Source organism: Osmerus mordax, chromosome 12, assembly GCF_038355195.1.
Source record: "Osmerus mordax isolate fOsmMor3 chromosome 12, fOsmMor3.pri, whole genome shotgun sequence".
In the NCBI taxonomy this organism is placed as follows: Eukaryota; Metazoa; Chordata; class Actinopteri; order Osmeriformes; family Osmeridae; genus Osmerus; species Osmerus mordax.
This window is the reverse complement of record NC_090061.1, coordinates 11,206,298-11,220,719: the sequence shown is the minus strand read 5'-3', so window position 1 is coordinate 11,220,719 and position 14,422 is coordinate 11,206,298. Positions and strand designations below refer to the sequence as shown.

General features: G+C 48.0%; 1 protein-coding gene across 2 annotated transcripts in view; it reads left to right on the top strand.

The window, feature by feature from the left end:
• The window catches only part of atp8a1 (ATPase phospholipid transporting 8A1), an 88,643-nt gene that overhangs the window by 17,762 nt on the left and 56,459 nt on the right, over window positions 1-14,422 (top strand). For both annotated transcript variants that reach the window (XM_067247247.1, XM_067247246.1), the window contains exons 3-11: window positions 352-451; window positions 2,752-2,850; window positions 7,613-7,658; window positions 7,819-7,859; window positions 9,795-9,868; window positions 11,232-11,301; window positions 11,391-11,518; window positions 11,955-12,066; window positions 12,265-12,430. In XM_067247247.1, the coding sequence (XP_067103348.1) occupies window positions 352-451; window positions 2,752-2,850; window positions 7,613-7,658; window positions 7,819-7,859; window positions 9,795-9,868; window positions 11,232-11,301; window positions 11,391-11,518; window positions 11,955-12,066; window positions 12,265-12,430 (836 nt within the window). The remainder of the gene's footprint in view (window positions 1-351; window positions 452-2,751; window positions 2,851-7,612; window positions 7,659-7,818; window positions 7,860-9,794; window positions 9,869-11,231; window positions 11,302-11,390; window positions 11,519-11,954; window positions 12,067-12,264; window positions 12,431-14,422) is intronic.

Here is a 14,422-nt window from a genome sequence, read left to right as displayed (position 1 = left end):
ACACACAATCTTACAAGTGCGCACAACCAACACACACACACACACACACACACACACGTCTCAGCCACCCCATCCACTAGGCAGGCTGTTCCTGGGAAGAGTTGGGCTTAAAGGGGTTGAGGAGATGTTATCACTAAATTGGTTCCCCTCAAAGACTAGATTGATGATTATGCCTCTTGGGAGGTCAGATTCTTGCATCTTGACACTGTGTTGCTAAATATAAACATATAGTAACTGTTCTCGCTGAAGTAAACCCTTTTCTCCAACCCCCCCTCCCCCTCTCTCTCCCTTTTCTTTCTCTCCTCCTTTCCTTTCCTTTCCCTCCCCTCCTATTCTCTTTCTCCTCTGCAGCACGGCCAAGTATAATGTTCTGACTTTCCTGCCTCGGTTCCTCTACTCCCAGTTCAGAAGGGCAGCTAACTCCTTCTTTCTCTTCATCGCACTCCTGCAGGTAAGAGGGGGGAGGGAGGGGAGGGAGGGGAGAGGGTGTGTGTGTATATGGGAAATCATTTTCGTATTAAGGTTCGGTGTGGCCTGGACGCCACTTTTCAAAGGTCAAATGTCTGCGTATAATTTAATATTGAACACACCGACACACAAATCCACACAAATGTAATCATGCACTCACACTGCGGCCCTAGCAACACTGTAGGCTCACAATAAATAAAACATGTGATAGCCTCCAAAGGAAATGAGATTAGAACACAGCCTGGACACATCATGCTGTAAAAAGCCGTAAAAATGCATAGGCTGTCATGGACGGTGTCATCTAAGTGATTTGCTGTACCAGATGCAAGAGAGACAGAAGCAGTCCTGTTCTCCAACACCTGTGAAAGAAATGTTGGTCATATGTACAATGAATGTGTTTTAAAAGAAGTTAAGAATGGGCTAAAAAGCTTGATACAATGAATGTTGATTCAACTCCATTTGGTAGAGATGTCATTTGCAGTTTTATGACACCTAACTAGGAGACGTGAAGTCTAGAGACGGGAAGTCTGGGTGACCTGGGAGAGTTCTTGTCACCTGGGGGGAAGAGACAGTTGGTCTGAAGACAATGTGGATTCAACTGTATTGTTCTAAGGAGTTAACCAATAACAGAAGAGATTTGGTATAGCTGCATGTCTGTAGGATGGACCAATGACTTTTGAGAACTGTCGTATCTATAATATGGTCTGTTGAGGAATGTTCTTGGGGGTTCAGGGCCATCAGTTGCGTAGTGCTGGTGGGCTGAATTCTCCCGGTCCCATTCTAGAATGCTAGATGGAGCTGTATGGAATTGTCTTGGTGTGTCTTGGTGTGTCTTATGTTTGTGTGTCGATGATGTTACGTTGGTAAACGTTATTATGTTTATGTCATACTTCAAATAAACATTAACTCTGTACTTCACCCGAAAAAAGACAACAAAAATCTCCCCCAGGTCATAAATACCTTCAAACAATACAAGATGCTGTACCCATCCTCCTGGGTAAAACGTCTCAGAGCCTTTAGCGACTCCAAACCTTACTTAAACTAGTCACTGGCTGTCCTTTATCAATGAACAAAGGAGCTTACAGATACATACATTTATGCATATGCCCTAAAATTCTGTCACACACCTGGCTCAGAGCCCTTCCTATCATCGCCCTGGAAAGATTTCAATTTTTCCCTCCCTAAACCTTTTTGCTTGCATCTCAGATTCCTCTCCTAACCCTCCACTCTAAAACCACGTCCCAGGTGTTCAAAGCTCAGGGCAGACAGAGAAGACAGTGGAACGCAGGCAGGCTTTATGAGATTCAGGTTTACGCCCAGAGTTTCTGCTGACTACCGCCTCACTAATGAGAGTTTGGAGGACGTTGGAGGCTAAACTGCCGACCTTGAGGCCAGGCCTTTGAAGATCAGCTGGGGTGAGTCTTCATTACCGAGCTCGTCAATGCTGCGACCTTGAATACAACATCCCTGATGAGGAGGAGGCGGAACAGGAGGAGGAGGGGCCAGAGATAAAAGGCTTTTTTTTTTTTAAGAAAGGCACTCCGTGCTATGGAAGATTGTACAGGTTACATCACCAAGCTTAGTGTAGTTCTTGAGAACCATCAGCTTTCACAGTAGTGGCTAAATATAACACATGGAACCCTATCTGAAATGTAGATGAGCAAGTGGTTAGCATATCCCAAGGACGCAGTCCTGCTGCCTGTTATGGACTCCACAGCGGTTTTCCCCTCCAAGACCTCGTCCTATAGATCTCCATATTCAGCATCGCCTCTCCGCCCAGAAGACCCGGTGACACCCTGTGTACATACAGCCTGTCAGCGTGACCTGCCCTCGTGTCCTCACGACACGCACACTGATGGAGTGACAGATGTCCCCCTCCTCCATCTCCTGGCCTCTCCCATGCCCCCCCTGTCCCCCTAATGGTTAACGGCCTCCTTCATAGCTGCTCCCGCAGGCCTCTGCTTGACAAACAGCCTCTCGCCAGGCTCAAGGGCAACTGTGCGACACGATGGTGTCCCACAGGGCTTTATGGTCGTGTGTGTGCGCGATGGACGCGGGTGTGTCATGGATGCGTGTGTGGCGGTGGGTCGGAAAGAGACCGGGGACAGCCGACCTGGTCTGCTCTCCGCCTTGTGACGTCAGAACACAAAAACATCCGGGTACCTGCGTTGTGTTCACACTGTGGACCGCCGCACGTTTTGTCTAGTCCACGATGGTGGGGGGGGGGAAGGGGACTCCTGTTCACTCCTGTGCTTTCAGTTTTGTTTTGTTTTGTTCTTCTAGCAAATCCCGGACGTGTCGCCAACTGGCCGCTGGACCACGCTTGTGCCCCTGCTCTTCATCCTGGTGGTAGCTGCAGTGAAGGAGTTCATTGAGGACCTGGTGAGGAAACTCGACAAACATCCAACCCCCTCAATCAGATGCTGCTGCAGGACTAGAGCCCCGGCTAGGCTCCCTGTTTCCACTGTGGATGTGCCGGAGCTGTTTGTCTCTGTGTGGTTGAGCTGCCTGGAAGGAAAGAGTGGGTAGCTGCTCAGTGAGCTGCACAGTCTGGCTTGTGTTGGAATCAAGTTCCACCTCCAACGAGTGTTGAATCTGAGATCCCTGTGGAGCAGAGAGGAGACAGTGATGGTTACATGAGCACACCAGGGGAGCCCCAAACAAACACACACACACACACACACACACACACACACACACACACACACACACACTAGGACGAGCAGTCGCACACACATGCACACAATTATACACTCACAGACACAAATACACACACACACACATGCACACATACATACATGCACAGACACATGCTGTACCCAAGGACGAGCACTCGCACATGCACACAAAGACGGCATACACACACACTTGCCCAGAGGCCACAGCTGTGGTCTTTGCACCCTGGCTATTCATTCCATCAATTAACCTACAGTTAGGTCCATAAGTATTTGGACATTGACACAATTTTCAGCATTTTGGCTCTGTATACCACCACAATGGATTTGAAATGAAACAAATCAAGATGTGCTTTAAGTGCAGACTTTCAGCTTTAATTTCAGGGTATTTACATCCAAATCAGGTGAACGGTGTAGGAATTACAACACATTTTATATGTGGCCCCCCCTTTTTAAGGGACCAAAAATAATTGGACAAACTAAAATAATCCTAAATCTAATTGTCACTTTTAATACTTGGTTGCAAATCCTTTGCAGTCAATGACAGCCTAAAGTCTGGAACCCATAGACATCACCAGACGCTGGGTTTCGTCCCTGGTGATGCTCTGCCAGGCCTCTACTGCAACTGTCTTCAGTTCCTGCTTGTTCTTGGGGCATTTTCCCTTCAGTTTTGTCTTTAGCAAGTGAAATGCATGCTCAATTGGATTTAGGTCAGGTGATTGACTTGGCCATTGCAGAACATTCCACTTCTTTGCCTTAAAAAACTCTTTGGTTGCTTTTGCAGTATGCTTCGGGTCATTGTCCATCTGCACTGTGAAGCGCCGTCCTATGAGTTCTGAAGCATTTGGCTGAATCTGAGCAGATAATATTGCCCGAAACACTTCAGAATTCATCCTACTGCTTTTGTCAGCAGTCACATCATCGATAAATACAAGGGAACCAGTTCCATTGGCAGCCATACATGCCCACGCCATAACACTACCTCCACCATGCTTCACTGATGAGGTGGTATGCTTTGGATCATGAGCAGTTCCTTCCCTTCTCCATACTCTTCTCTTCCCATCATTCTGGTACAAGTTGATCTTGGTCTCATCTGTCCATAGTATGTTGTTCCAGAACTGTACAGGCTCTTTAAAATGTTTTTTGGCAAACTCTAATCTGGTCTTCCTGTTTTTGAGACTCACCAATGGTTTACATCTTGTGGTGAACCCTCTGTATTTACTCTGGTGAAGTCTTCTCTTAATTGTTGACTTTGACACAGATACGCCTACCTCCTGGAGAGTGTTCTTGATCAGGCCAACTGTTGTGAAGGAGTTTTTCTTCACCAGGGAAAGAATTCTTCTGTCATCCACCACAGTTGTTTTCCGTGGTCTTCTGGGTCTTTTGGTGTTGCTGAGCTCACCAGTGCGTTCTTTCTTTTTAAGAATGTACCAAACAGTTGATTTGGCCACACCTAATGTTTTTGCTATCTCTCTGATAGGTTTGTTTTGATTTTTCAGCCTAACAATGGCTTGCTTCACTGATGGTGACAGCTCTTTGGACTTCATATTGAGAGTTGACAGCAACAGTTTCCAAACACAAATACCATACTTGAAATGAACTCTAGACCTTTTATCTGCTCCTTGTCAATGAAATAACAAACTCCCTTTATGAGGGAATAACATACACCTGGCCATGGAACAGCTGAGCAGCCAATTGTCCAATTACCTTTGGTCCCTTAAAAAGGGGGGGGCCACATATAAAATGTATTGTAATTCCTACACCGTTCACCTGATTTGGATGTAAATACCCTGAAATTAAAGCTGAAAGTCTGCACTTAAAGCACATCTTGATTGTTTCATTTCAAATCCATTGTGGTGTTATACAGAGCCAAAATTATTAAAATTGTGTCAATGTCCAAATACTTATGGACCTAACTGTATATACTGTACGCTTTGCATAATAACAGCTAGCATGAACAAACAAGACTTTTGAGCCCAGAGCCACCACATGGCCATGTTCCTGCAGAGGGGCAGATGCTTGCTAAGCGGGCAGAGACACATTCACACTTTACAACGACCGAGATCTCCATTCATTGTGTTCAACACACTCAACTGAATCGCATCCCAAAAGGTGCTGGTTTTAGCCTCGCAAACCACAATGTCTTTCAGCCACTTTTCCACACTGCGAAACAATCACGTGGAGCACTTCCAGACAAGCGTAGCAAACACAGCCAGGGGCTGCTGCATAGTGCCGTAGTGCTGCGACCCTGCAATACGATCCGCTGCCTCGCTCGCTCCCTGCGGACCGCTACCTTGTAGCATTAGCAAGTATCTAGCAGAGAAGTGACCAGCACAGCGTTTCTCCTCCTCGCGTGTAAAACAAGAGGTGATGACTCACTCTTTATGGTGAAGGTCACCTGCTCAGACACACGCACACATCTCTCTCTCTATCCTTGATGATGACATCACATGATAGGACCAGCCCCCTCCCTCCCTCCCTCCCTCCCTCCCTCCCTCCCTCCCTCCCTCCCTCCCTCCCTCCCTCCCTCCCTCCCTCCCTCCCTCCCTCCCTCCCTCCCTCCCTCCCTCCCTCCCTCCCTCCCTCCCTCCCTCCCTCCCTCCCTCCCTCCCTCCCTCCCTCCCTCCCTCCCTCCCTCCCTCCCTCCCTCCCCACCAGTTTCATGAAGCACGCATCATCGATCACACAGTTCCCCTGCTCCCTCCCCCATGAAGCAAATCAGTAAATCCCATAGATTACATGATATATCTCTAGTGATCCAGCCCACCAAATCAATAACCTAATACTGTATACGCAAGCAGGTGTATTTTTAGATCCTCTTGTTAACTTTTTTCCCGAAACGGTCCCCAACCAGCAGGCTTATCTGGTCCTCAGTGTTGTATAGTCTATCCGACACCTTCAGTGCTAACAAAACTCGGTTCTCGCTGTTTCACAACTGAACCCAGCTGACATTAAAGAGACGGTTCCCCTTTGGGGAACATCTTTAGAGAACGTCTGTCTGCGTTCTCCTCACGTGGTTTCCGTTCCTTAATCTCTTGCCTAGTCCTTCCTCCCTCCTTTCCCTGGGTTTTGCCTTAAGGGGGCTTTTAGCCTGTGAATGCAGCCAGCTGTGCAGGTGCTGGCAGCCAGGGACCTGTCCTTTTCTGATCTCCTCTCCTCCAATCTCCCTCCTGTAGCTGGTGTCTACAGAGACCCCATACTGCAGCATCCCTCCCACCTGCAGCACCCTCTCTCTCTCTCTCTCTTCCCCCCCCCCCTCTCTCTCTGCACTGTGATTAAACACTTCTTCAGTCTCCTTTCGCTGAAGGGGGAAGGTAGAGGGGAGAAGAGTGAGACAGACAAGGGGAGAGAAAGACTGAGGGAACGAGAGCGAGAGGGAGGGAGACGGGAGAATGAGAGAGAGACAGATACAGAGGGGGAGAGAGAGACAGAGACACAGAGGTACAGTCGCTCCCACGGATGAATTAAATAGCCAGTAGCTCATGTGCATGCACAATGATAAATGAGCTTCTTAAAGGTCTAACTTTCCCTGTGAGGTGCAGGCGCAGACAGGGAGGGGGGGGGGGGGGGGGCTCTTCATTAAACACTACTGCATGTTGCAGGGATATTTAATGAAATGTAATTCTATTGGATTTCACCAGCCTGAGACTAATGGAGGGCAGAGGGACAGAGGGGGATGGAAGGAGGAGAGAGATACAAATGGAGAGAGAATAGGAGAAGGGGGGGGGGGGGGGTTGGGGGAAGGGGCTGCTGAGTCCATCTCTAGGCAACCTGTAACGATTTCACTTCCTCAAAGGAGACATGCACACAAAGACTGCCCTGCGGTGCTCGCGTCACATCAGAACCCACAGCATTGTAGCCTTTTTTGTAGACATTTACAAAGCCGCCATTCAAAAACACCACTCATGCCTGAGGAGCTCCCCTCAGATATTGGAAGAGAATCAATCGTTTTTTAGATAAGCAATTTTCATATATATATATTTTGACCAATAAGGGATAGCGTTAGCAATAGCAAGTTGGTTCTCTTCAGATTTTTGAAGCACTTGGAGAGCAGTCCTTGTCTCTCTTCCCGCCTTCCACACGGAGCATAATCAAAGACCCAGAGAGGAATACCCACTAACGTTCACATCAAACCAACACAATGATCGTGAGCTCATCTAGCAGCAGGCAGTGGGTGTTTACATATTCCGCCAGTGTATAATCGGTGTCTGCAGGCTGAGATCAGCCCAGCTCCCAGCCTGACGCTGGAAATGTTTATGGTGTCAGCTTCTCCAGCCTGTCTCCCCATTAAAGGGAGATCAAAGCCCGGGCTTGTAATCTCCAGCGGAGATTGTGTCTGTGTCTGACGAGCTTCTGTTCCCCCTCGTCGGATCTCGAGTCCGACCCCAGCGATTCGTCCCCCTCTCTCCCCCCTGGAGGGTGACGCACGACTAGATGCGACCGACACTAATGGCTTCCTCTCCTTGCAGAAACGTCATAATGCCGACAGTGTCGTCAACAGGAAGGAATGTCAAGGTAAATGTGTCTGGGCCGTGTGGTAGACGCACTGTAGCGCACACACATCCGCAAGCATTTGCCGCACATTCACACGTGCATTAGACAGGTTAACAGCCAAGATGGTGTCTTATTGTGTGCTAACACTTCTCTGCCTCTTTTGTCTCTTTCTTCTCCTTAGTACTGAGGAATGGTGCCTGGGAAATTGTACACTGGGAAAAGGTATGTTACCAAACCGCAGTCTCATGTCGAGTCCTAACACCAGGAGACGGATGTTCCTGGAGGGGTGTTCGTCAACCGGAGCCACGACCAGCTGTGTGAAGGCTGCCGACTAGGAATCACACGCATGTGCACACACGCATACGAACACACGAAGACACTCACACATGTTCACACCTTGAATCCTCCCCCCCCCCTCCCCCCCTCATAACCACCCGTTCGTTTCCCATCAGCATCCAGCCACTAATGAATCCACTGCGTCTGTATGGACAGCGGGGGGAAGGCTATGCCCCGAGATAGAGAACATCTTTTCCCCTGCGCTTCCAAAGCGCCAACTTAATTACTGTGTCAAAAAGGAAGAAAAGAAAAAAAATGCAGCCGTAAAAGTGCATTGAAGAGATTGGAGGGGGGGGGGGGGGGGGCGGGGGTCTATTAATAGCCCCTGGAGTGAGTCGTTAGAAAGCACAGGCCTGTAGCCACGCAACCTGTTCATCTGAAGATGGGGGAGGTGGGGGCATGAGAGGCCAAATACACATTGAAAAGATTTACCCTCTGCAATATCTGGCCAGGCCCAGGAACGGGCTTTCGGAGCTGAGCATTATCAATCATTTAGTGGCAGGCGTAAATATATTGTCATTTCAAGTGGGGAGGAGGTTGTTGCTCTTTGTCACCATTACTGTGAGGAATTTTCGCGGATATTGCAGATTGTGAATAATGAATGTTTCTGCGTCTCAGATCATGCATATTGTAGAAGCTCTGTTTTTCTGCTGTGTGTCTGGAGTCTCTCTCCAGCACTTATCTCCCACAATAAGAGCTTTTCACACTAAATGACCAGAGAGTGTAAAGTTAGGTTAATGGTGTTGCAGCTGGCATAACTTACGATGGAGAAAATATAAATTGATGAATCACATCACATCTAAAATACAGTACGTGTTTCATTTTGTGTCCCTCATGTTGCCCCTGTCACTTGCACCAACTGTACCCACCAATAACCAGTTGATTTTTCCAGGTAGTGGTGGGAGATATAATTACAGTAAATGGCACAGATTACATACCTGCGGATGCTATCCTCCTATCATCCAGGGTCTCACCACCCACCCACAGCCAGGGGACCCCCCCCCCCCCCCCCCCCCTGTCTTCATCCCTCTCTGGGGAAGTGATGGTGGTGCCCAAATAAGAGATGAAATGAAGTGTATGGAACTCTGTCATTGTTCCTGCCCCGGTGACGTGCTGGCTGTGTTGTGAACGTTGCTCTCTGTAGCTTTTCCCACAGCCTCATGCCACAGTGAGCTGTGAGGCAGATTCGTAACGGGACCCATCACCTCTTTCAGACAGTGTAGCTGCCGTGTGTCTTGAACTATGACTGAGCAGACGTGTGCCTCGCCTCCATGAGCCTCTCAAAACCCCCTTGGGCCAGGTCTCTCTTGTTTGGCTGAACGACGTCACACGAGCTTTTGAAGGCTTTCGTTCATTTACTGCTCAGATAACAAACAGCTAGAACGAGCCCCGAGGCTGAAGTCAACTTCTGCTGTTTCACTGTTAGAGACGCAGTGGCAGTAACGGTTTATAAGCCTGCCTTCAACTAGTCTGAGGCTAATAAAAATGGATACTGCTCATCCCGTTGATGTATCCCCTGTGTGGGTCATACTATTTGCACTGCGTGTGTTGTTGCTGTGAATTACCCCATTCAGTTTTCATAACCTCGTCCAAACGTCTTTTGAGTAAGGCCAGATGATCAGCCGGACCTGCCATTCATGCTGACTGGTGCATTGTGCAATTTCTCTCCCCTGCTGTTAAAGGGTTGTGCTTTTTTTCCCTTCCTCCCTGTTGATGCTTGTTCTGTTCCTCTCCCTCCATGTCTTGCTCTCTCATCCTCCCCTGTGCGTGTGACCATCTTCCTCCCCACCCCCCCTGCTGGTGCATGGTGGGTAAAATCAGGTGGCTGTTGGGGAGGTCGTAAAAGCGGCCAATGGGGATCACCTCCCGGCTGACCTCGTCATCCTCTCGTCCAGGTCAGGAAACTTCTGCGCCGCAGAGCATGATGGGAAGGGGGGCATGTGGATCAGGCAGCATAATACCCAGAAATCGCCACAGGCCAGGACCTTTTGTGTTGCCGCTGAGGTTTCTGCTAAATATTTAATTTTCCACTCTGTAGACAGGAAGCACTCTGATTATGTTGGTAAAGTCAGATTGAGATGGCTAGAGGTCAGAGGACACAAGGTTGACTTCTTCTCATTATTTGTTTTGGTTAGTGAGTCATTTTTTTCCACTCTGAAAGTGGAATTCTATTTTTAATTCATATTTTTCCATATGCTTTCAAGGCAGAGCCTAGATATAGACCATATGAGACTTGAGATAGGGACTTCTAGATCTGCTGTGTATAAATGTTCCACACTGTGCATGCACGTAACTTGCATGCAGACACATTCCAAGATCATTGAAACACATTGTAGCAGACATGCAGTGGGACCTCCTCCTCTACAGCATGTACTGTAGGCAGATCTTTCACTTTTGGCAAGGATGTGGCACATAGATACACTATAGACCCGTGTTTTGTCACTGTTGCTGGCTTTGGAAAAGCTTCCATGGCCATCCATACTGAGCAACTTGCTTTTCTCAGGATAGCAAATCCCTTATTGGCACCCAATGGCTCAGCTTGAGTGCCCAGGCCTTTTCTTTTACTCCACACTGATGTATTTATTTATTGTTTTTTGGACAGCCCTTGGCCTACATAAATCATCCATTAAAAGAGCGTCTAAGCAGCGGCCCGTCCCACCTTAAGCCCCAGCACGCTCTGGAACTCTGTCCCTGTGCCCAGTATCTGTCCAAGGCCCATTTGTCTGCTGTGGTTGTAGCCCTTGCTATCTGCGTGCCCTCTCACTTTCTCCCTCTTTCATTCTCTCTCCCTGTCTCTCTCTATATATATCTCTCTTTTATTTTCCTCTCCCTCTCTTTCTCTCTCTGGCATGTTGTGTACAGTAGCTCCCCCTGAAAAACAACTGAATTCAAGGGCAGCTGCAGACAGAGATGTTAGCCTTATCTAACCCTGGGTGTCCCTCCCTCCAATTGGGTTGTCAAGTGGGTATTTAGGCCTGCGGTTGGAATTGAACCGTGAACTTTTAATGTGAGTTTAGGCATTAAAACCAAAAGTTCGATTTTGGTGTATTGATCAAAGGGACACCAGAGACTTTGTTTAACATCCTTATTTGCTCTGGCCTTGACTTGGGTTATCGTCTCAAGAATAGATTACCTCCCTGAACAAGTCAGCTAATGAATGAATGAGCATTCATTTAGTTTACTGAAAGTAGATTGTAGATACTGTAGATGACTGTTCATCATCCACTCCAAGCTTGTCCTCCTCTCCTTCCAAACCAGTGAACCACAAGGGATGTGCTACATCGAAACCTCCAACCTGGACGGAGAAACAAACCTCAAGATCCGACAGGTGATTACTCCTACCTCTCTATTGGTTCTCTCCTACCGAAATCTGATTGGGGTAGCTGATCTGCTTTGAACGTGCGTGCGTTTCTACAGGGGCTCCAGATCACCTCGGAGATCAAGGACATTGACAGCCTGATGCGTCTCTCCGGCCGCATGGAGTGCGAGAGCCCCAACCGCCATCTGTACGAGTTTGTCGGCAACATCCGTCTGGACGGACACAGGTGGGACTTGGCTCTGGACGTGTGGCTTCCTGCTGCTGGCCAGGCAGCTGCTGCAGACAGCTTAGGGCCGGTAGGAGCTGGGCCGGGGGCCAGCCTCCCAGAATCAGATGGTTTTCGAGAATATTTAATCTCTTCACTGAACAAATACAAGCACCTGGTTTAGGTTTATGTGTTTTTGTTTAGGACCTACGCCTTGTTCTGCAATAAACTGTGTTATGTACATTTCTGCTACGGCTTAGTTATGTTATATTTGGCCGTGATGTACTGGCTATCGAATCGGATGTGTGTGGGTATAATCCAGATATGAACTCTATTTTTGCGCATTCTCAGAAATCACAGCAGAGTTTAACTGGCATGTATTTAACTGAAGCCACAGTCAGTAGACAATGTACCACCGTCCATCAACCTTATCAGAGTTGTGTTTTCTCAAATCCAGCACCAGCAGCCTGGGTCCAGACCAGATCTTACTGCGGGGGGCACAGCTGAGGAACACACAGTGGATCCATGGCATAGTGGTCTACACAGGACATGACACCAAACTTATGCAGGTAAACTCCCATCTCTCCATATCAACTTTGGTCTCTGGTGCAAGAGACACATCCTCCTCTATCCTGCAGAAATATCCGGAACACTGAACTAACACAAGCCTCAGTCTCATAAACAAAAACGACGTTCATAACTACTGTCTCTCCAACCTGCTTGTTTCTGCTGTGGTGACGAGCAGCCTTCTGTCATCCTCTGTCCAGAACTCCACGCGTCCTCCTCTGAAGCTGTCGAACGTGGAGCGCATCACCAACTTCCAGATCTTGGTCCTGTTTGGCTGCTTGCTAGCCATCTCTCTGGTGTGCTCCATAGGACAGACCATCTGGAAGTACCAGTACGGCAATGCTGCCTGGTACATGGACCTGAACTGTAAGAGAGCCAACGGCCGATCCCCTCCACATATAGATATATATATTCCACATATTTTGTCTCACTTGTCACCTTGTCCGCTTAATTCTTTGTTGTTTTGAGTTACCTCAGTTAATGTCGGTGTGTTTTGTTTCTTTTTTACGTTGCCTCTGTTAAAGTATGTATCGTAACACAAGTGAAATATGTGGCAATTGGGAATTTCCTAATTCCCTGTAAACGTAATGAAAGTTGTGACATGCATAGCCATGTGATGTGAATGATGAAGGAGAAATGGTTGAATATCACTGCGCTGCTGGACGTTTTGGTTTCCTTTCTAACGTTCTGTTTGATTTTTTTGTTTTCTTTGTTGTTGTCGTTTTTTAACAGCTCCAGGTAACAACCATTTAAAAGCCTTGGCCATCTGTGAATGACCCTCCCTTACTAACCCCTAACTGAAGCTCTGCCTTTGCTAAGCAAATGAAGCCCCCCCCATCCTTAGTCCCCCACCCACCCCACCCTTTCTCTACCCCATAATGGTGTCCCTCCTCTATATGGGCCCTTGCAATGGACACCTCAGACACCAGCGATACGACCATAGGTTATACCCTCCAGCTATCTTACACTATACTCTCTTTTAGTTGTTTTTAGTGCCTGATTCAAACAGTGTTCCTTCCGTTTCTCCCATCTTGTGTGGCGTGTTTTAAACTCTCTGCAAACACAGGCCTCAGACCCTTTACTTCCCACCGGCCCCCTTCTAGAACAAAGCAAAAAAATACATAATGATACAATAAAAAAAGCCTCTTTCACCACAAATGAACCAGGGCACTTCCTGTCCGCTCTGTGTCTGTGAGGGAGATGAGATTGCACTCCGGAAGCTTCCCTCTGCCAGGCAGCTTCTCCTGATTTGTTTGCTACCGAGGCTCAGTGCAGCCCAGGGGGCGAGGCCTGACATTTTCTAAATGCCTCCGCTGCCTCGTTTTGTTGTGTTGATATTTTCCAGTAGACAGAGCAAGATGCAAAAAAATAAAAAATAAATCCAGCTCAAAGATTAACGTGCACATGTAGAAACATCCACATCTAAAATAGGAAGTTCCTGTAGGAAGCTGTTGACAAACAGGTCATACAATGTCCACAGCTTTATGTAAAGGCTAGTAAACATCCCCTTAAAGACCAGTAAAGGATCCGCTGGTATCTGTCCTTTGCAAAAGATCTTTGCGATGTAGTGTCTTTTGCGACGACGCTCTGGGCCTTGTTTGCAAACTGTTTGAAGCCGTCCCTCCAGCCATTACTCTGTACTCAGTAGGCCTGTGTGGGAGGGGTTGTGTCCTTACCAATATCAGCTTGTTTTATGACTTACCCTGTCCCCTCTTCCATGACGCTACTGTACCTAGTCCAGTTGGCTCCTCAAACTGTCTGTGCCATAGCATTCAGCCCACACCTAAAACCTCCATACAGTAGCCCTGTGTGTTGTAGTGAGCACGGGGGGGAAGGTGAGTCATAAAGCAGGCGTCCATTTTGAGACTGGTTGTATGTCTTTTATTAAAGGGGGGGATGAGACTCGGTCCACTGCAGATTATCCAACCTGTGACAAAAGAGAGAGGTGGCAAATGATCCCACATGCGTAGCTCCTCGCCTCAGTGCCACGCCCCTCCTTCATGTCCCTGGTGTTGCACCGCGACACCTGTCGTCTCACTCGGACTGACGGATCAAGGTCGAGACGAATGGCGAGGCGAACAGTGGCGGCCAATGGGGGGGGGGGGAGGTGGGGGTGCCCCGAACTCCGCCACACATCAACCAACATGACCCACGTGTCAGCGAGATCTGGGATTATGCACACTAGATAAATAATTCATGTGACTTTGTCCCAGCGCAGGGCTGACATTAGTCTTAGCTGGCGTCCTTCCCAGTTTAAAGATCTTAAACACCCTACCGTTATGTAGATTGACTGAGAAAATGGGGGGGCGGCCATTTGTTATGCTGTTATGCATTCACACCACCTGCTACATCTCACTG